We start from the raw sequence: 21,331 nt of genomic DNA on the forward strand, positions 1-21,331 counted from the left end.
AACAGGACAAACATGCCTAGAAGCACTGCTTAATTTGGATTGCACAGATTATGCATTTTCTCTGGTATTTGAGTGGTATTCATTGTGTAATATCTTGGATCAAGGGATTGGCTCCTCGGGTTCACTAATGCATTCTTTGAATAACTTATGAAGGCTAATATTATATATACAGGAAGCTGGTCCCTTATTTCATATCTAGATTTGCTCAAAGAAATCAATTCTGCAGAATTGACTATGACCTATCAATCTCAAAACCAGCTGGCAGCTTTGGCTGTTTCCCGATCCTCCCTGATCGAACCTGGGTATCTTCAACCAACGACAAAGAATGGGGCTGATCATCCTCACTAAGATCATGGAGTGTAACTGCAGTATATGATCGCTTTCGTTGTGTTTGTTGACCCTGAGTAGCAGGCTGTGTTGAGGATGCATCTTGCTCAATATCGGAATCATCTTGTATCTCTGACTCTTTACAACCCTCTTCCTCATCGTCGCTTATTGGAACAATCTCATTGCATAGTACTGTAGGCTTCCATGACTCCTCCAGCAGAAGAGCATCTCCGAATTCAAGATGCTCCTTGATCCTATTAAGTTCAGCTTGTTGTAGCTCAAACTTAGATGAGAAGGAGTGTAGCATCAGCTCTCGAATGGTTTCTGGTTTGAGACGTCCACGTTGGTAGTGACAGATATCGCGAGCATAATTGAATAGTCGCTCAACACCTGCACCGCTAGCAGGCGTTGCGAGAATATCTCGTGCCATTGGATACTTATGCTCATGCTCTTTCCAAAATCTGCGAGGATTACCCTTTGAAGGCCCTATTACGATAGTGAGTAGATAATAAATAGTTGTATAGTTAGAGAACTTACCTTGTGATAGATAATCAGCAACCTCATCGACTGGTTGATCAACATCTGGCTGTAGAGCTGTGTGTGGATCAATAAGAAGAGTAAGATCATCATTCTTATCAATTATACCTTGCTGGGCTTGCTCAGTAGTGGAATATCTTTGAGGCTGGATCCGCTCTTGGTATCGATCAAACTCTTTCTGCAGAATATCTCGATATTTCTTCATCCAGTCTACCTGGATGTTATCATCGTTACTGCCTCGCCAGTCATCATTATCGAAGTATCGAAGCCGTTTAGAAGGACATAATATAGTCGCAATTGCATAAATTGAACCGTATGGATTATTGTCTGTTGCTGCGTAGTATTTGGTAAGCTTCTTCTGTGCTGAATAGATCGCTTTGAGCATCTTCTTTTTCCAGGGCACAGCCTTCTGTTCTAGCTTCTCTTTTGTCTTATCAAGATGAGTAAAAAGCTGATTATATATGCTGAATACAGAATGAACTGTTATATCCCGAGTCTTTGATAGTATGTTGGTCTTCTCAAAGAAGGGCTTAGTGATTATCAGAAGATATTTAACTTGACGCTATTCATCCGTATCAAGTAGAAATTGAGGATATTGATAATACTCGCAATAGCGATAGATATCCTTCTGTAGCTTCCGAGCCCGGTTCAACATCAGAAATGTTGAGTTCCAGCGTGTACGCACATCCTGCATCAACAGAAGTGTAGAACCACTAGTTTGAAGCTCCTTGAATGCATCTCGACGTTAGGGACTTGTATTCACAAAGATAGCAAGCTCTCGGATCTAGAAATAATTCGATTCAGTTTAACAATAAGGCAAAAAATAGAAGAGATAATATTTTGGCCGAAATATTGGGTCAAGGATGGAAGGTACTTACCTTCTTTAATGTCATAGCGATATTCTTTGTATGTTGTCCCAGAGTAGCTTGAAGAGACTTTGTTCGTATATCTGACCACTCTGATTTAGTCTCTGAATTTTTGGGATTTACCTTGATAGTAGCAAGGAGATCTCTGAGGCATAATTGCATCATATGTATTAGACATGGAATTCGAAAGACGGGTATTCCATTTGAGGTCAGTGACTGAGATACATCCTGAACAGCTTGAACCATAGTCTCATTGTTTGATGTATTATCAGTCGTGATTGATGATACCCGACCAGTGATACCATGCTCATCAAAAATCCGAAGCACAACCTTACTAAGATTAGCTCCTGTATGGGACCCTTGAATATGCTCAAACCCAAGTAAAACCTCACGATAGTTCCAGTCCTTATCAATAAAGTATCCTGTAATTGCCATGAAAGCTTGCTGAAATGGAGATGTCTAACAATCAAAAGCAATCGCTATATTGCTACAAGGAGGCAGTTGTTGGAGAATGCTCTGTTGCTTTGTTTGGACCTCATTATGCAAAAGACGCCGAATAGTACGTGTAGAGGGTATCAACAGGTCGGTATTCGGATCAGCAAATCGAGTATATTCTATCAGTTCCTTGAATTCGGGATGCTCAATAAGCCGGAATGAGAGTTTTGTAGTTGTCACGAATTTCAGGATCTTATGTTGGAAGGTATTGTGATCAAACTTTGTAGCTGGTACTCGTTGAGGCTAGATCGAATGAATAATATTAGTATATAATCATAGATAATAGATAATATCTTACCATCTCTTGTAATATCTCATTAATACCTCGTAGAGATCTTGACTGCGGTCTGCAGCGGCCAGATTTCAGATGATTTTTCATAGGCGAAGGACCAGAACGTCGAAATCCTGGATGAACAACAAAATTTTTGCAACGAACACACATGACCTTAGGCTCTCCTGTTGTTGCATAAGCAACCTGTTCAAATGAATCCCATACATATGATTTCTTTTGCTTGCTGTCCCATGCAACATATTTTTGAAGCTCCTGGTCTTGGCCATACTGTGTTTGTTGCCACCATTCAACAAACTGCTGTCGAATACGTGCTGTTTCTGGATCCATGTTGTTTCCCGGGTAAAGGATATAGGATTGTTGCAGAGATTTGCCGACACGCTGTAGTGAATCTGGTACTATAGGGTGTACGGGAAGAGAGGGAGATGCAAAAATTGAGGTAGGTCTTGTTGGGAATTGGTCGCTTGGTATCTCAGAGAGACTGTCTGATGCAAGGAGCTCTGGGTCAAATAATAAATCAGCATCTTGTGACACGTTATATTGGGAGCTTGATGCCTGAGAATAAGACATTGTAGAGTCCAAGATATAAAGGTGAAGGAAAGATAGGATCAAGATGTGCTCAGTATAAGAGACTCACTATTTTTTAGCCGAAAAAAAGGGGGCATAGGCAAACATCTACATGTTCACGATTTCGACGTGTTCAAATTTATTGGAGATACTAATTGGTTGCATATTAATAAAAGTGGATATTCTGTTGGATAACTGTTGGATATCGGCCGATTATCCGCCACGTGATAGATTGAAGTTTATTGATCTATGGTTAACTTGGAAAAGTGTCTAAGTCCGGTTGTAAGATAAATATATCTTCAATAAATCAAACTGTATCCAAATGTAAAAACCAAATTAGCCACAACCGCAACCGATTCTACATAAATGAATGTAACTAATCATTATTACCGGATGTTCCTATTATTAATACAATTGAAATTTTGGATTATTCATATGTAGAGTATAGTAAAGACGCTTTGCATACCACTCAAATCAAAACATGTTAAAAAACACTTAAAAACCAAGAGTTTGTCAGCTGCATAACTATCCCCTGACTACCTTGCAATAGGTAAATAAGCGAAATTTATGCTAGCGCGGATAGTTGTTGGATATCATACGATATTTGTTGGATATCGTACGATATCCGCAAAACGATAACGATAATAGATCGATATCCAACTATCCGCTCCAGCGGATAACGATAATGATCTATTATCGTTATCGTACGATATGCCGCAGTCTAATCCTGACTGCGAGAGGTCACCAATAAAGTATTCAATTACCATGAATTCGATAAAATCTGTCGAATTGCAGGTTGTAGGAGATCAGCGAGTTCATAGATACTCTTTAGGGTTTACTTTCCCCCATTTGCCAGACAAATTTATATGGTACACAGTAGAAAGTTTCACTACAAAGACACAGTGGCACTCACTACTGGCAAGCAACACCAGATATATATATTGAACATGGAGATGGGTAGTGCTACAAATAGTGCTCTCTTATTGGCCAGCACTCGCACGTGACAATTATCGTAACGATAATATCGTATCGCACGATAATTATCGTCGATATCGATATCGTATCGCATTATCGTTTTATCGTGAACACCCCTATTTTTACCATTGGTTTTTGGGAGGTTTTAATGGGGCCTGGCAACCGTGATGAGATATCGCCAATACCCTTCTGGCGGAGGTTATGAGCGAGTGGGAGTGTTGAAATATCCCGGTTGCTGAGATAATGATAAGCTGGGATCACGTGCATACATATATACTTGACTCAGTCTACTTGTATCTTAGACAACACAGATAACACATCCAACAACACAACACACAATCAACTCCCCTCAATAACATGAGCATTGAAGCATCACTTAATAAAACAACATAAACCAACAGGCTGGGTTTTCGCGGGCGGGTTTTGCCGAGGCCTAACTGGAAGTAGAATGTTATCACATGACCTTCATTAGTCACCATCTTGCTTTTCCAGCTTCACTACTATTGGATGGAAGGTAATTCCGTAAAAATCTGTCCAATCTTTTCTGCGCTAAGAATCATGTCATACCCCCCAGTGCAACCGACGGTGTTTATTTCAAGTCCGATCATTCTTGCCATTTAAAACTGCCCATCTAGGCCAGTTCTATTTCCGCTGCTTCTTGCTCAGCAACCACATTGTAAAATCATGCGCAAGCCAGACAATAGCTTCATCGACCAGTTTAAGGAGAAGTTTGGTGACCTACTTTTGAGCTGCGATGGTAAAATTGGAAAGGGGAGCGCTCCTATTAATGCAGAAGATCCAATGCTACCTGTTAGCTATGCTAAAGACACTGGGCTTTTTGGCCCTATGCAGCTAGACAACGTGAATTCTGGACAAATATTGGGGCAAACGAACAACTCCTCCATTTCTTCAAATACCCCCCGAGTCCTTCTCCCCCGTAGTTGTCTCCAAGAAACAGAAGACATCTTACAATCGCAGCTTACCAGGATCTGGCGCGGTCTTCCACAATAAAGCGGGTGACCTCCACTCCCCCATGATAGAGTGGAACACAACACTGGCACCGCTACTTGACGCATCAATTCAACATGATCCGCCGACTTTTTGGGGAGGCTCTGGCTGCTTCACCCCGTTGGCTCAGACTCAAAATTGGCTGTATGGGGAAGCAACTCGACAAGAATACCCGAACTATACGCTGGGGTTTTCTCACAACACGATTCAGGTTACACCGCAGTGGATAGCCTCGATCATTCCGGTCCTACAAGTGATATCATCCAACAAAAAACTCTAGAATTTGACTTAGCTACCCCCGAGGTAGACTCGAGTGGAGATTCGCTATATGATAACGGGGGAAAGTACGAGAATAGTCAGCACATTATTTATTCCGTTTACTTATCTTCTTCATAGGTTTCGTTACACTGTTACTCTGCAGGCACCAACAGCAATGCTTCGACATATCAATGAACACCCGGTGACCTACCTCAATAAGGGCCAAACCTACAGCCTCAAGGTGGCGGATTCTAAGCCACCCATTAGGGATATCGCGTTGGTTCAATACAGAACGTTCGTGCGAGTCTCTTTTGAAGAACAAGATCAGCGGTCAGACCCAGTTGCATCTTGGCAACTGTGGAAAGATGGTAGAGGCCGCAATGAAGCAAATAAGCGCCGAAGTGAGCTCTTGGCCGTCGAATATATTGATCCTCTTCAGGACAGTGCTGGGTGTAAGGGGCATCACCAGATTTGGCTCGAAAAGACCTATGTTGATGGTTTTTGTGTCACCTGGACAGCTGATCCAATGAGAAAAGTCTCCGAATGCCTCATCCCGCTAAGGTTCAATTTCTTGTCAACTGACTTCAGTCGCTCAAAAGGGGTTAAAGGAGTACCAGTCAGGCTATGTACGAAAACGGAACTCCTTCGACCAGAAGGCGTGAAAAGAACCACGGAGCATGACTCAGAAATGTGCTATTGTGCGATAAAGCTTTTCCGGGACCACGGTGCTGAGCGAAAACTATCGAACGACGTGGCACACATCAAGAAAAAAATCGAAAAGCTCAATCAACAGATCACCGACAGAGAACTAGGCTCGGACTTTGTCAGATCAATTCACGACAACAATTCGAGGAACCGTGGGCAATTTAATCATTGGCCTCGGAAGGGCAAGTCGTCGATGAAACCGTGGAAACCCCCGACGACCGAAAACCTTCGTTTCGAATTGGCTCTAACACATAAATTATTTTCATCGGCTCGTCAAGTGAGTGTTCTAGGATTTTGTGGCGCCGAGCAAGATGATCCGGATTTACATCCTGTCACTTTACCACGTGGAACAGATGATCTGATCAAAAATGAATGCATGGACAATCAACATATGGAGGACGCAACCATGGCTCCAATTCGATATTCGACAGAGCTGAATGTGCGATCTTATCGTCATCAAAGCCCTATCAATATACAACATCCGCTTGAATTTCCAGGTATCCCTGCTGGAGATATGCAGAACTCTGTATCTCCTGCAACGTTGTCATCTACAGCTGGTTCGTACTGCTACTTCAGAATATATTTCGTCGCCTCTTACTTACCATACCTCGTCACAGTCGCATGCTTTTATGTCCAGATCAATCAGAATGGAAAGCTGGCCCCGAGCTACCATCATGCAATTTACTTAGCGGAACGAACATCTCTCGATCTCAAAGAAAAGCTTTGTGAAAAGATGTTGGTCGACCCAAGACTTATCGCTCGTATCCTATGGGGAAATAGCAACGGCTTAGAAGTCATGGTCGATGATGATATGGTCCAGCATATTCCAGAGGAGCAAATTATGACCGCGGACATCTCTGAAGTTTCTTGTATAGAAGTGGCTTCTGCGGGCTTGAAGCCGTCTGTGGCGGAAATAAAGCTCGTTTTCTAAATAACTTCTGCTGAGTGCACATGATCATTGAATTATCGGTCACAGGGGTACTTTCACAAGGTATAGGGTTTAGCGGAGTGTTATTTCCACCGAAAAACACAGGTAGTAGTACATGCAGACCTGATTCCGCTAAATCATTACTCCTGAGGTAGGTGCATGAAGCTCTATCATGATCGAAACCAAAACATACTCTCAGGAGTAAATAATAATAAACGCAGAAGACAGTATGAGCAAACATGACTCGAGAGCACCAAGGATCTGAAGTTCCTCTATGAAAAGTACCGATAGAGTTTGATCTTGTCTACTCACAATCTTCGTATTTGAATATATCCGCACAAGCTACACATGAATCTGAACGGTCAGACTATGATGTCATTTCTATCTCGGGCTCATAAGAATGGAGACATGGGTACGTTGGGGGTATCATTGTATCAGCGCTATCGAATTATGGCAGGTAGAATGGGAGCCCCAGGCTCCTTGGAGCTTATAGCCAAACTTGGACCAATCATATCTACCGAGGCTATGTTGTGCGCGTGGGCCATTCATGGCACCGATTGGCTCGTTATTCTTTGGCAGATATCGTATTCGTAGTATCCAATTATAACATTAATATTGACCACCCACAGGCTCCTGGGAGCCATGGTCAGATATCAGCCAATCACTTCACTGAAGACTTGTGGGCCATTCATGGCACTGATTGGCTAATATTCCCTTGTAGTAGTACCCACCTTCCCGTATCCACTTAGTTCCCTGGGGATCGATGTGGGCATTGCACTACGCAAAGAGGAGGCTGATGGCAGAAACAATTGTTCTACCGAAACATAATCGACGTGATAACTCGCTCAGAAAATCAGTTGATCACCTTCCCCTTCGTGTATTTCCAAGGCCTGCCAATCAAAGTCTATTGCGTAATGTGCAATGAAGAGTTACGTGTACAGAACACCCTAGGAATCGTTGGATGACAATATCAAATAGTCAATCCCGACAGAATTATACTGTAGGTCCCAATAACGAGGGCTCCCAGATAAAGAAGTATGTGTGCCAAATAGGCAAGGAGCTAGTTGTATATAATATTGATGAGGGGTTTTTTGAGTGAAAGCAAGCGCTCATCATCGGTGAGTGAAATGAAATGATATGATCTGTTGCCGCCCTGGCCATCGCAATAAGGTACGGACTCATGATGGTTACTGATGAAACGCGTCATCGATACTTTTCTGCGGCGTCCCTACGACTGTTTAAACGGTTCCAACAGCGAGAAAGGGTTTTTATAAACTGTATCACCAAAAAATAAATTGCAATGCCTCCGAACACAGCGTTAAATCAATGATGTAATGTTGAACGAGCTGCAATTGAAGGTTCGTCAGTGTTTGTGCCTTCACAATTCACAGCGATCATTGCGTCGACGCAAGCAGAATGACGGGCTACAATGCTATAAATACCCGAATTCCTCACCAGCAAAACAGTGGTTCTCAGTCATTCTTTTCTCATTCTGATTCAAAGAATTTCGAACACCTTTTATCTATGCCGCCTATTCTTTGGTATGAACTGACCTTGAATTCTTGCACTTATAATTAAACTGACCTCTGGTACTATACTAGATGTCTTCTCGATACTGACGTCTTTGAACAGCAAGTGAGTATAGCTGTCTCGTCATTGGAAATCATGCTGACATGGAAAATGCTCAGCATCAGTCTTCCTCTACTATCCCTCTAGGAAACCATTTGACGCACTTTGGATGATCTCGATAATGATCGAAACTGCGAGCACGGTGAGTTATGAAGTGCCTTCATAAGCTGCCAACTGATGATTAATGATAGATCGAAGTCATCCCTTACGCAGTCGCTTCGATCATGCCAGAATGCAGCGAACACCAATAGCTAACTACCTAAGTTTTTATCAGCAGCAATTTGGAGAGTATTCATCCTGTGCTAACGACTCCCTGTATAAGAAGGCAAACGTTCGATCACGAGCCGCTCGATCTCCTCTAAGTGACCATGGTGCGTTGCCTCAGCCTACTTCCATGGCCGGGGATGCATTTTGGATCTCAGTGTAGATGTTATATACTTGATATTCTATCCTGTCGTCCTCTCTGTTCATCAGAAAAGATCGCTGGTGCTTCTTTCTAGTCATAGGACAAGTTTCATGGATGGTAGGCTTCCAGCATGTTTTCATCTCTCCCAGGTTCACGCTGTCCGACCAAAGATTGACTGTCATTATATTAGCTTCCGTATCCTGACGGCCATGCACCTCTAGTCCCGTATCCGATTCGAAGCCTCGACGACGACATCATCCGGTCCCATGCTAGGCCGAGTGAGCTATCGCAGCATCCAGCGACAACAAAGAGAATAGTAGCATCGACGAACACCGAGAAAGACCACAGTTTGCCCGGGAATAATATATATCAATCAACAATGAATCGAGCTTTTGGCGACAGGCTGAGAGCCAGCGCTGTCAAGCCTTGGTTGTAGCTGAGCAAGCGACAAGCCTGGCTGCAGCATTGGTCTACCAGGTCTCTCTTACCGCGAGAGCAGTCGTTTCAGGTCAGTTCCTAGTTTAATCTATACCAGATATCATAACCTCTCCTCCAGTAATACTTTATCCTGACATTGTTGAAGATATGCCTGTCGCACGAACAGCAAAGACGAAACTGCTATACATTAAAGGATAAGGCCCATGTCTATTCCCCGCATTACTAAGTGATCCCAGGTCCTCGTGCACATGTGCTTAAGCTGATGCCTGCTACTTCGTCTCTTTTTTGGCTGTGCTGATGACGGACTACATTGCGGCAAGTCTTCATCACTCTCAGTTACCAGGAATCTCGCCGACATGAAGGGGCAGTGAAAGGCAGCCGTTGCTCAGCCGTTCCATCGAGTTCGATCGGGAATACTGTATTGTGACTGGCATCTGGATTCTTATCTAGGCAGCGAACAATGTAAGTTGCAAACACTCATCTTGCGCCAGCTGCTGATTGTCGAAGTTCAGAAGTATGAATTATGTTATTTATTCTTGAGGTGATGCACGAGGCTATACATACAACACGAAGACCAAGTTGATTGTAAATCACCTTGATTCTTCGTATAGGCAACCTAGGAGTATTTCCGATATTGCGGCTTTGTTCCTGTCCTGCGCAAGCCTCATATCACAACATCTAACATTAAAGGTTTAGTTCCTGTGGGATAACAGAGTAAATGTTTTTGTTACGGAATACCAAGTTGGCAACGGCCCTTGGCTTTTCGATCAAAGGAAGTATTAAGCGCCATACGTCCCGCATTTGTTATTACGTTGGGTGATGTTTGTTGTGAAACGGGTGATGGGATCCTGATCGCGGCCGATCTTAGTCAGCATATGCATCAGCGAGTTTTTGGCGAATTATGATATCATCTAGGATCGATTGATATTCCTACGCCAACATACCCCTCCGCCAAATCTCAACTGCTTCTACAATTCGCTAGATGCCCAAAGATTTCTATAAATTTTCCAACAGAATAGTATTTGATTCATCAGCTGAAATTCAGTCGGTAAGCTGATAAACGGAGATTCCATCAACATCGGGGTTGTGAAAAGTTTCGATATGTTAACACAAATTTCAGTGGTGTCTTATGTGTCAATTGTAAACGCATTTATGAAAAGATCAAGCCTACCTGCCGTCACTATCGAACTTCTTCCCACGGAAATTAAGATATATGTCACGAATTATCTCCGCAATAAGCACGTGAAAAATCTGTCACTAGTTTGCAGAAAACTGAGAGAAGTTTCTTTGCCCCGCATCTTCCGAAACGTCCGGTTCCAGTTTTCTCGTTCCGGATTTAACGCATTACGAGAGTTTTTGCTCTCTGACCTATGCCGTTATGTAGTGTCTCTTACATACAAGGTCCCAGAGCTACTGCATCCTGGTACGCACCTCGCAATATGTATTTGTGAATTCACTAATATCTTCCTAGAAACACAGGACTTAAAGTTTTTCAAGGAAAATGTGTTGAACCCAGACGACTATATTGAAATTGCCAAAAAAGAGACCAACTTTAATCATCTGTCTGAGGTGCACGTTCCATATTTGCTGGTGTATGATACTTTCAAGTGCATATGCCAGGAGCAGCATACAATTATGGAAAGTTGTGAGGACTCGAATTCCTTGTCGAATGCCTTCAGGAGGCTTCCTCAATTAAAAGAGCTATGCTTGGATTTCTGCCCAACTCTGAAAAAGGATGACTGGGTAGCATCTTACATGGATCAGACTATTTCAGAGCGCACCATTCGGCATCATCTCCAAGTTATTTCAGATGCATTGAAGGCTGGGAGGGACTGTGGTATTTCCGTACGCTCAATTCACTTATCAAATCTTGAACTGCCCTTTGTTCCTTCATCTAGGCGAGATTCAAAAGTGCAATTCTGGGCGCATTTTTATGATTTACTCAAATACGCTTCGAGTCTTCGTTTGAGTGGATCTGGATCACCATTGCAAGTGCTCGCCAGCACTAAATTGGATCTTCAGCATCTAGAGCTGTGCCAAATCACAGTATCTGAAGCGGTCTTCCGTGACTTTATAATAAACAATATGAACTCGATCGGGTTTATCGGATGTCATGAGGTTCGCTTGATTACTGCAAACTCGCGAGGGCCCAATTTTGTCGAACTATCGTCTGGGTGTGACTGCTTAGACTTTCACACCTTATGTGTTACAGCTTCTCTATGTGCTATTTGCTTGAAAGAGGGATGGAGACTGCGAAAGAAGGAGTAATACTGGAATAAGTGATTGAGAAATACGCATGGCTCTGATAGGATCCCTGAAAGTCTTAAAGTGCCCCCCCTACTTAAGGATCCGTGTCCTAATCGTGATTCGGTCACGAAGCCAAATTGGCCAATGGAATACTCTCGAGCCCGATACAAAGGATCTGCCAGGAAAATCATGGAGTTGAATATGGTATGGAATTTAAGCACATATTCGGCCATAATCGACCCTCTCCCGATCTTGGGATACTGTACCGCTCAACTTATCTTCACCCACACTGCGCAGAGAACCATGAACCCGTACTTGAAAATTTACCAAGTATCTAAAGGTCTCTCTGGCTTCTTTGGACTAGGGTGGGATGGATAGTAAGATCGTTGGTACTACCTACTGTTGTTGTGGTTTTTGAGGTATGAATTATCTTATTGTTCAGAGGGAAACATCAGGCTATATATATACAACGAGAAGAACAAGTTGATTGGGAATCAACTTGATTCTTCGTATAGATATCTCGGGATTAATTTCGATAGTTCGACTTGGTTCCTGATCTGCACCAGCCTTATATCACAACAAACATCCTACCTGGTTTCGGGTCTAACTAAAGGCCGGCGTCATTGTTTTACGTTCATTGAAGTCAGCCATAGTCATTAATACAGCCCCACCTAGGATCGCCTTCCATGTTTAGGCTCAGACTCTTTCACCCCTGATTTATTACTGTATTTTATAGGAGTCCCAGTTTGTATTTGGAATAACAGACGATGAACAAAAGCTGTAAGTCTGTGTATTATTATCCATACAACCCCCATGCTCGCTCTTCTAACACAAGAGTCCCTTCTTTCTCAAGCCAAACAATAATTTAGACACCCCACAAGCTATCTTCACATGGGAGAGCTTATGGTACAGTACCGCTGCTTCTCATACACCTTTTTGATATGTGTTTTCCATAAGTATCCATTGAGCCTCTGTAATTATTGGCAACATCTCAGTCCTGTTTTTTGTTTTAGCTCACCCATGTGCTGTACCTGCCCAACCATGAAGAGCAGGTCTGGGTGGTGAAACCTCTATCAAACGAGATTACTTGGCACACAGATTACTGAGCGAGGCCCTCCTCCGTCCATTCACCAAAGAGCGCAAATTTGGTAGCTACTTGCCTTAACAGACGCTCTGTTGTTTTGCGGCAGCTCTGTAGAGAATTTTCGAGAGAAATCCCCGCTAAAAAATAATTAACTTAAGGGTCTTGCTTTCCTGGCCTTTAATAAATGTTATTTATAATTGTTAATCTGTCGATTTCGCGAAATTATGATTTTCCTGGGCGTCCTGTCGATGACGTAGTATAGCTGAATGGACCCGCTAAGGTCAATATGATTGGGTGCTACCCTGTTCAAATTATGGAAAACCGGGTAATGTAGCTCAACTTCGAATGCTCTTTGTAATCCTCGCGTTGGTACTAGACCTCGAGATGGGGCGGGGCGGTTCTAAATTTTTGAACCACGAACCGCCCCTCACAGACCCGCAACCTATGCCCTCGTAGAACCGCGCCGCCCCGCGGGTCTATGCGGTTCGGAAGCGGATCGACCCTCATAGACCCGCGAATGCATAACTTTGCCATGAGTTTCCTCTTTCGGACGCATAATTTGATGAATCATCTTTGTTATCTACTGTTATTAAACATGGTTTTGGTCTTAACCCTTCCATTCATCCAAAATAACTACCAACCATTTCGAAATTAGATGAAATTTAATTGTATATAGATTATTTACTATTAAATCACCAATTCGCCCTGTTGATAGAGTATATTACTAACATTATTGTGAGCTTTGATAGAAGGTGTGGTTTATTCGGTATACACACTCGGAAATATATATTTGAACCTGAGTGCACTACCACCATCTTTCATAAGATCTATTCGGTCTATACCTAAAACTCTATTTAGGATTTAAACAGACTATATTATATATTATTTTAAAGCTTACATTCTCTAATAATAGGTGGATCAAAAAAATATTATCTTCTGTAATAAATATAAGCTAGTAATCCACGTCGAACGATTGTACTCTTCTCTTTGTGGAACGGACTTAGTGAAATTTGAGGGTCTTGCTCGTAATATAGGCTATGTAGAGGGTCTTTCTGCGGTTTCTGCGGTTCTTATTGCGGGTATACGAGGTCCTTTGCGGTTCTTCCTGCGGTCATACGAGGTTCTTAGCGGTTCTTTGCGGTTCGGACCGCAGGGAACCTCAATATAGTGGGTCTTTCTATCCAATCACTATATAGAAATAGATTTTATCTATCTAAATCTCCTAAGTCCTGTTGTTTGCTCTATAGTAGCTGATTCTCATTTTTTTCGAGCACGTCTCTTACGCTCCTTTCTTTCCTTTCCCCCCTTTCATTCTATACTCATTTCGTCAAAATGCCACAGAGCCAGACCTCTCAGTTCTCTGATCACTATCCCCCATCGATTTTTGGCGATAACCCAGTGGATACCCTCTCCTTACTTCCATCTGATGGTCCATTCAATCTCGACGGGCGCGACACGCTAAGTTCTGCCCCTAACGTAAACTTTACCCGACCGGCGGTTCCTCCTCTGATCCCTGAGACACTCCAACGCGTTGGCCCTACTAAACAGAAGATCTATATCCTCTGGACAGAGATGATGAATGATGATTTTATTACATGGTGGCTACAGACCGAGTTTGGAAGTCAAATGAAACGGAATATTTTCGATGTTAAGCACCAGTCAGGGTGTTGGGATCACTTTGAACAGGTTGCAGCTCCTCAAGATGGAACTCCTAAGGTTATGTGTAAGACCTGTAACCATATCCTGGCTCATCCTGCCGATCGCCACCGGGGAACAACCCATATGAACAAGCACTACACACAAGGGGTTAATTGTCGGAAGCTAGCGCCTCGGTCGCAAGATATTAGACAGATGATATCAAACGGGGTATAGAGAACTCCTATCCTTATTTCTTTTCCTTACTAATGTTATCGAAATCTCTCACTAGGTATACCACACACCCCAAAGATTGCATTTTACCTAGCAAGCCTGGATGGAGAGGTTGATTACATTTATTACTGCCTCACGGTTACCATTCCTCCTTGTTGAACATCCTGAATTCCGTGCCCTAATCGAAATGGCACGGCTTGCTCCGTCTATGCCCGAAATCCCTTCCGCATTCACAGTCCGCCGGCATCTCCGAGAGATAGTGGAACAACGCCAGTATACTCTTCTTCGCAAGCTCCCTCAGGGCGCAAAGCTCTCTGTTGCATTAGATTGCTGGACTTCCCCTTTTCGACAGTCTTTCATAGCGGTAACGGGCTACTTTCTTGACCAAGAGTGGAACTACCGTGAGATTTTACTTGGCTTTGAGCCACTATATGGGTCGCATACGGGGGCCTATCTAAGTACCGTTCTCCTGAATCTTCTTGAGAAGCATGAGATTACTAACCGGGTGTTAACTATCACTACTGATAACGCATCTAACAACAGCACGTTGCTAGATAGTCTTCAAGAGGCCGTTGGATGTCTAGAGCTACCTAGCCATATCCCGATTGTTCGGATACCCTGTATCGCGCATGTTATACAGCTTAGTCTGAAAGAGCTACTTAGTCAGATGGATGCAAACCCACGGAACGATCGGGAAGAGATGGAATGGGCCGATGAAGGGACTGATACTATCACCGGGGCTCGCCAAGAGAACACGAAGATCGTGGCTACTCTTAACAAGGTCTAGTCTTCTCTTGCCTCTCTCCTATTCCATACGCTAAGTTGCTAACTATCTATTATCTTTAGGTTCGCAAGGTTGCCGTTTACATCAACAAAAGTCCACAACGTCGCGAGAGTTTTGTGAAACTTCAGACGAAAGAGCCAAAGCTTATGCCAATCCAAGATGTTCGGACGCGCTGGAATTCAACGTTCCTAATGCTCCGACGTGCCCGGCGGCTACAGTCTGCCTTTGATACATTCTGTGCCGAATTCAACCTTACCGACATAAAGATGGATAAAAATGAATGGCGACAGGTTGATTATCTTCTCTCAATTACCTATCCCTTCTTTAAATTCACTTCATCTCTCTCAGCAACTACGGATGTTACTATTCACAATGTCTTCGGTATCTACAACACCTTATTTACTCATATTGATAAGGCAAAAGCCCAGCTAGCGCGGAAGAGGGTTGGTTGGAAAAAGGTGATGAAGTCGGCGCTAGATTATGCACGGGATAAGCTGGCCGAGTATTATGGGAAAACTGATGATGTTCCTGGCGATCTCTATGTAATTGCCACTATCCTAGGGCCGAGGAATAAGCTAGCATTCTTCTCAGGGAAGGATTGGGAGCCTCACTGGGCGCCACGCTACAGGAAGTCCCTAGAGACTTACATTCAACCTTACCAAGAGCGCTATAAACGGTCTCCGTCAACCGTCCAGTCCATGAGAAACGATATATCTGACATTAATATCCTTGTGACACCTATCGAATCTCTTCAGTCTGAAACAACTGCTACAGATGAGTTCACGCGGTATCTTGGAAGTAGTAAGCCAATCCCTCCACTTCTTTATCTTCTTATGTACTCCCGCGGTTTGCCTTATACTAACCTTACTAGGTACTATACATGCAACTCCTCTAGTGTACTGGAAGGAACACGAAAAGGAATTTCCTATTCTAGCAAGCCTCGCCCGAGACATCCTCACTATTCTAGCTAGTGGTTCTAGCGTTAAGCGGTTATTTAACTCTGCCCGCGATATCTGTCACTACCGACAGGGCTCGCTGAAGCCACAGACGATCCAAGATTTGATGATGTTTATGTGTACAGCAAGATTTGATGTCGAATCAGAACAGCTTGCTTGGATTGATGAGTACCTTTATACACAAGAAAAGCAAGCAGAGAATGAGCGAAATGATGCGGAGAGGAAGAAAAACGAAGGATTTGATTCGATCAGTGATAACGAGGAAGATTCTCTTACTATTGAAGACATTCAAGCCACGCAATATTCTACTACGTCTGTCAGTGAGCGTACACTTGGGAAGAGAAGAGCCGAGTTCATATCCGATAGTCTTATCCAACTGGATGATACTAATGAGGTTCCTCTACCTGATAATAACTACTTATTAGAGGAAAGTAGCACCCAGCGGCGTTCATCTGGGCGCGTTCCAAAGCGCTCAAGACGGGATGAGGATTATGTATATAACTAGCAGAAACACGGAATCACATTAGCTAGCTCGGCAGAAATTGGTGAAAATTATCGAACTCTTATTAAAGGATTAGTCTAAATAAAACCTTTTATAATACGCATATAGGGCTATGGGCATAGACCATGATTCTGACTTTTGGGTATAAGGCTGAAAACAAAATACAAAAAAATACAGGCTCGTTCTGCATAAGATATGCATATTACGGGACTTAAGATGTTTGATATGTTTAGAGACCCGCCGGGTCGACCCGCAACCTTGGAGGGTCGGTTCTCATCGTCCTCAAACCGCCCCGTGGGTCTAAACTTCGCGACCAAGAACCGCCCCTCTGAGGGGCGGGGCGGGGCGGTACGCGGGTCTTGCGGTTCCATCTCGAGGTCTACTTATATGTCAATCGCAGACAAGATATGTAAAAGCAGTGCCATTATCATGCGATGACTCTAAAATGGGCATAATAGCCGACAACTTATGCATGTATGCACGTAAGCGAAATTCATGTTATGTTCTACTATTATACAATCTAGTATCAAATAAAAGAGCCAAGGTTTAGACCAATAAACTTCTATCTAGTTATGCTCAATCGTGTTATGTGAGTTTATTGCATATCCTGAATGCACAGAGTATCACACGAGACATGTAGACTCTATATAATTGATTGGCTTGTACACTCGATGCAGGGTTCAACTAATATAAGTCATTTTAGATATCACCTACTCCGCGAACACTTACTTGGCAGGTGTACAAGTACCAAGAACGAGACCATGATGAGAGTCTGGAGGAAGCTAGCTTGCACTTGAATGACCACTATAAGAACTCCCACTATCCCCGCTCCTACGACACATTCAGCAGCAGCAGGAAGACTTGTTTACCTTTAAAATTGTATCCTCAGACCAAAAATGTATCTCTCATTCCTCTCCATCCTTGCACTTGCACCTGCCGCCCTTGGTATTGTCGTCAATGACCCCATTATGAAATCGAAACGAACTTGGCAGCTGTCATGGAACATTGACACCCCGAAAACAGGATTTTTCCTTACTCGGGATTGGAAGGAAATGGAATTTATTGGCGTTGCGGAGACTGTGAAAGAAACAGCTACTTTCAGGCTATCAAAGGAGCTAGTTCGTCCAGGGTAAGAATCGGTATTTGATTTTGCCTTGATGAAAATTTGATGAAAATTTGATGTTAATGTTGATATGGTCTGTGTAGTGAAGTTTGGATTGTTGCATACACCAATGGTGTACCATAGGTCCAATCGGATATAGCTAGAAGTTGACTCTGGAATGAGAGGTTGGCATGAGTGTGATTCCGAAGCACTTATTATTTGTCTAGCTTTGATATGTCGGAAGTTTACAATCTCTTTTTACAATATCCCTTTAAATCAGTAGTCTCAAATTTCTTTAACAAGTTGTGACAACCCGGACTCTGCAAAAGAATACCAGCCCTGAGCTGACTGGGAGAATATTCATGAATACTATTTAATATGGGCATTTGCCATTCCCTTGGCGAAGAGATATAGAAGGATATCCGGTTATTTACATCTGTAATACGACCCACAACACATATCAAGCCCTGTAATATAGCATATATCACTGATAGTTAATTTCCCTGGCGTGTTTTGGGCCCAGGGTCAAAACCCGACCCGCGACTCTAGTTAATTATAAAACACTACCCACTGGACTGGGTATAGGTTGGTCTCGAAGGCTATGTATCTCCATTTATTTGACGCTATCGTGAAAAAACCATTTATATACGCACATTCGGTCGTTTCGAAACAATATGGATCTCCAATCGTTGATCAACATCATGCCTGTTTATCAAAAGCGTCTTTGGCTAACAACTCTTTCACTTCAATCTCTTGCCACTTTCTGCCCATAACATTTCCATCACCTCAAACATCTTATTTTCTCGGCCAAGGCCAACTCCAGTTCCGAATATGCTCAGAATCGAGTCCATTATTGAACGCCTCGGCCTTGCCCGCTAGCTGCTCATTGATCAGCCTCTCTCTCACACCAGATGCCGTGTTGCCGAGATGTTGAACCAAGTCAATAGCGTCAACAGCAAGGCTGTATCGATCAGTTTGATTGCGCATAGCCAGCTCAAACGGAGTGTCGATATTGCCCTTCTCTCTGTAGCCTCGCACATGTAGGTTATGCTGGCCCGGTCGCTTGTACGTGAGTCGGTGGATAAGCCAGGGGTAAGAGTGGAAATTAAAGATGATGGGTTTGTCGGTGGTGAAGATGGCTTTCCACCTCTTGTCTGACAGGCCATGTGGATGGTGCATGCTCGAGATCAGTCGGAATAAGTCCACCACATTGACGAAGCGGACTTTGAGCTGTGGAAGGTGCTCGCGCAGGAGCGCGGTGGCGGCTAAGGCTTCGTGAGTTGAGACATCACCGCAAGATGCTATCACGACGTCGGGTTCTGCGCCTTGGTCATTGCTAGCCCAGTCCCAGATTCCGAGGCCCTTGGTGCAGTGCTGGACAGCTTCGGTCATGTTCAAAAACTGAATGTGCTCCTGCTTGTCGGCGACGACGAAATTCACGTAGTTGACACTGCGGAGACAGTGGTCTATGATCGAGAGAAGAGTGTTTCCATCCGGTGGGAGGTAGATTCGAACCACCTCAGGGCTCTTGTTTGCGACCACATCGAGGAATCCTGGGTCTTGATGGGTGAAGCCATTGTGGTCTTGTCTCCAGACAGTCGCGGTGATGAGGATGTTAAGAGAGGCAACTTTAGCTCGCCATTCCACATCAAGACATTTCTCGATCCACTTGCAGTGCTGGTTAACCATGGAGTCGATGACGTGGATGAAGGGCTCATAGCTGTTGAGCAGTCCGTGCCGCCCTGAAAGAATGTAGCCTTCTAGCCACCCCTCGCAAGTGTGTTCACTAAGAATTTCCATCACGCGGCCATTGGGGGCCAGATTTCCTCCGTCTTTATCTTCTTCAAAATACTCTGCCATCCAGACTTTTTTGCCTGCTTTGTACACCTCGGCAAGCTTGTTGGATTCGGTCTCGTCTGGGCCGAAGAGCCGGAAATTGTTCATGTTCTGGGCAACCAGATCACGAAGGAATTTGGCCATATTGGCCATTCCTCCCTTGATGGTTGAGCCTGGGACAATATCCATGAACCCATAATCTCGGAAATCCGGCATTTTGAGCGGTCGGCGTAGAAGACCCCCATTGCCGACGGGGTTGGCACTGATCCGCGAGTTGCCGGTGGGTGCGAGCTCCTTGAGTTCCGGAACCAATTTGCCATTCTTGTCGAAGAGCTCCTCTGGCCTGTAGCTCTACATCCATGTCTCTAGCAATTTAAGATGAGGCGGATTGGTGCGAACGTCGGTAATTGGAATCTGATGCGCGCGCCAGAAGCCCTCGAGTAGATGGCCATCGACCTCGCGTGGGGCCGACCATCCCTTGGGAGTACGAAGAATGATCATCGGCCAGCGGGGTCGGAATGGTGTCCCGGATTCTCGAGATTGCTTCTGGTACTCCTTGATCTCTAAGATGCATTGGTCGAGTGTAATTGCCATGGCTTGGTGCATGCTGTTGAAATCGCTCGACAAAGTACGGCTTCCACCCGTAGCCCACGAACAAAGATGACAGCTCCTCATGAGTAATTCGTGCAAGAACTGTGGGGTTGTTGATCTTGTATCCGTTGAGATGAAGGACAGGGAGAACGGCCCCATCGGTGATTGGGTTCAGGAATTTTGTGCTGTGCCAGCTGGTCGCTAGTGGACCTGTCTCCGACTCGCCATCTCCAACCATGGTCAACGTAATGAGATCGGGATTGTCAAAGACGGATCCGAAGGCATGCGAGATCGAATATCCTAGCTCACCACCCTCGTGGATACTTCCTGGAGTCTCAGGAGTCGCATGACTACCAATACCACCAGGAAACGAGAATTGCTTGAAGAACTTCTTCATACCATCTGTATCCTCGGCCTTATCGGGATAGATTTCCGAGTAGACGCCCTCAAGATAGGACTGCGAGATAATTCCGGGAGCACCATGTCCGGGGCCAGAGAAAAAGAGGACATCAAGATCGTACTTTTTGATAAGGCGGTTCATGTGAGTCCAAGTGAAAGACTGGCCAGCATCGGATCCCCAATGCCCCAAAAGCCGAGCTTTGAGATGCTCCACGTTGAGTGGTTCCTTGAGCAGTGGGTTTTCACGGAGGTAGAGCATTCCAAGGCAAAGGTACATGCTAGCCCGGAAATATGCATCCATCTTGCGAACTTGCTCGGCGTCAAGAGGCTTCCCCTCCAATGTGGAGCGAGCCTCTCCATAAGCGGAAATGCTCTTCTCGCCTGCATTTGATGCCATGTTATGTGGAATTGGCAATCAGTTACGTTTCACAATATGCAAGAGAGTTCAACTCCTGGTTATGGCTAATCCGGTGATCCGGCAGCGGTAGTGAAGTAAGTGTACACAGATGATGTAGGCTGTAGATAGACTTCAA

At 44.1% G+C, this 21,331-nt stretch overlaps 5 protein-coding genes across 5 annotated transcripts; 3 read left to right on the plus strand and 2 right to left on the minus strand.

Moving 5' to 3' along the window:
* Positions 1-232: 232 nt before the first annotated feature.
* On the minus strand, positions 233-3,084 carry N7533_010560 (uncharacterized protein; the record flags this gene model as incomplete). The annotated part of the gene is made up of 5 exons (XM_057107210.1): positions 233-813; positions 865-1,294; positions 1,743-2,170; positions 2,222-2,468; positions 2,524-3,084. 5 exons carry the CDS (start codon positions 3,082-3,084, stop codon positions 233-235), a joined length of 2,247 nt encoding a protein of 748 aa, XP_056956427.1.
* Positions 3,085-5,497: 2,413 nt separating this feature from the next.
* Positions 5,498-6,958, plus strand: N7533_010561 (uncharacterized protein; the record flags this gene model as incomplete). The annotated part of the gene is made up of 1 exon (XM_057107211.1): positions 5,498-6,958. One exon carries the CDS (start codon positions 5,498-5,500, stop codon positions 6,956-6,958), a length of 1,461 nt encoding a protein of 486 aa, XP_056956428.1.
* A 7,133-nt stretch (positions 6,959-14,091) lies between these two features.
* Positions 14,092-14,631, plus strand: N7533_010562 (zinc finger BED domain-containing protein; the record flags this gene model as incomplete). The annotated part of the gene is made up of 1 exon (XM_057107212.1): positions 14,092-14,631. One exon carries the CDS (start codon positions 14,092-14,094, stop codon positions 14,629-14,631), a length of 540 nt encoding a protein of 179 aa, XP_056956429.1.
* Positions 14,632-17,766: 3,135 nt separating this feature from the next.
* On the plus strand, positions 17,767-18,116 carry N7533_010563 (uncharacterized protein; the record flags this gene model as incomplete). Its single annotated transcript, XM_057107213.1, has 2 exons — positions 17,767-17,999; positions 18,077-18,116. The coding sequence occupies 2 exons, from the start codon at positions 17,767-17,769 to the stop codon at positions 18,114-18,116; spliced, it is 273 nt and encodes a 90-aa protein (XP_056956430.1).
* Positions 18,117-18,767: 651 nt separating this feature from the next.
* Positions 18,768-21,195, minus strand: N7533_010564 (phosphoketolase family protein; the record flags this gene model as incomplete). The annotated part of the gene is made up of 3 exons (XM_057107214.1): positions 18,768-20,159; positions 20,208-20,415; positions 20,441-21,195. The coding sequence occupies 3 exons, from the start codon at positions 21,193-21,195 to the stop codon at positions 18,768-18,770; spliced, it is 2,355 nt and encodes a 784-aa protein (XP_056956431.1).
* Positions 21,196-21,331: the final 136 nt, after the last annotated feature.

The sequence above is a fragment of the Penicillium manginii genome, assembly GCF_028828005.1.
Source record: "Penicillium manginii strain IBT 31320 chromosome Unknown utg000007l:1.0-2284322.0:1.0-2285126.0, whole genome shotgun sequence".
Taxonomy (NCBI): Eukaryota; Fungi; Ascomycota; class Eurotiomycetes; order Eurotiales; family Aspergillaceae; genus Penicillium; species Penicillium manginii.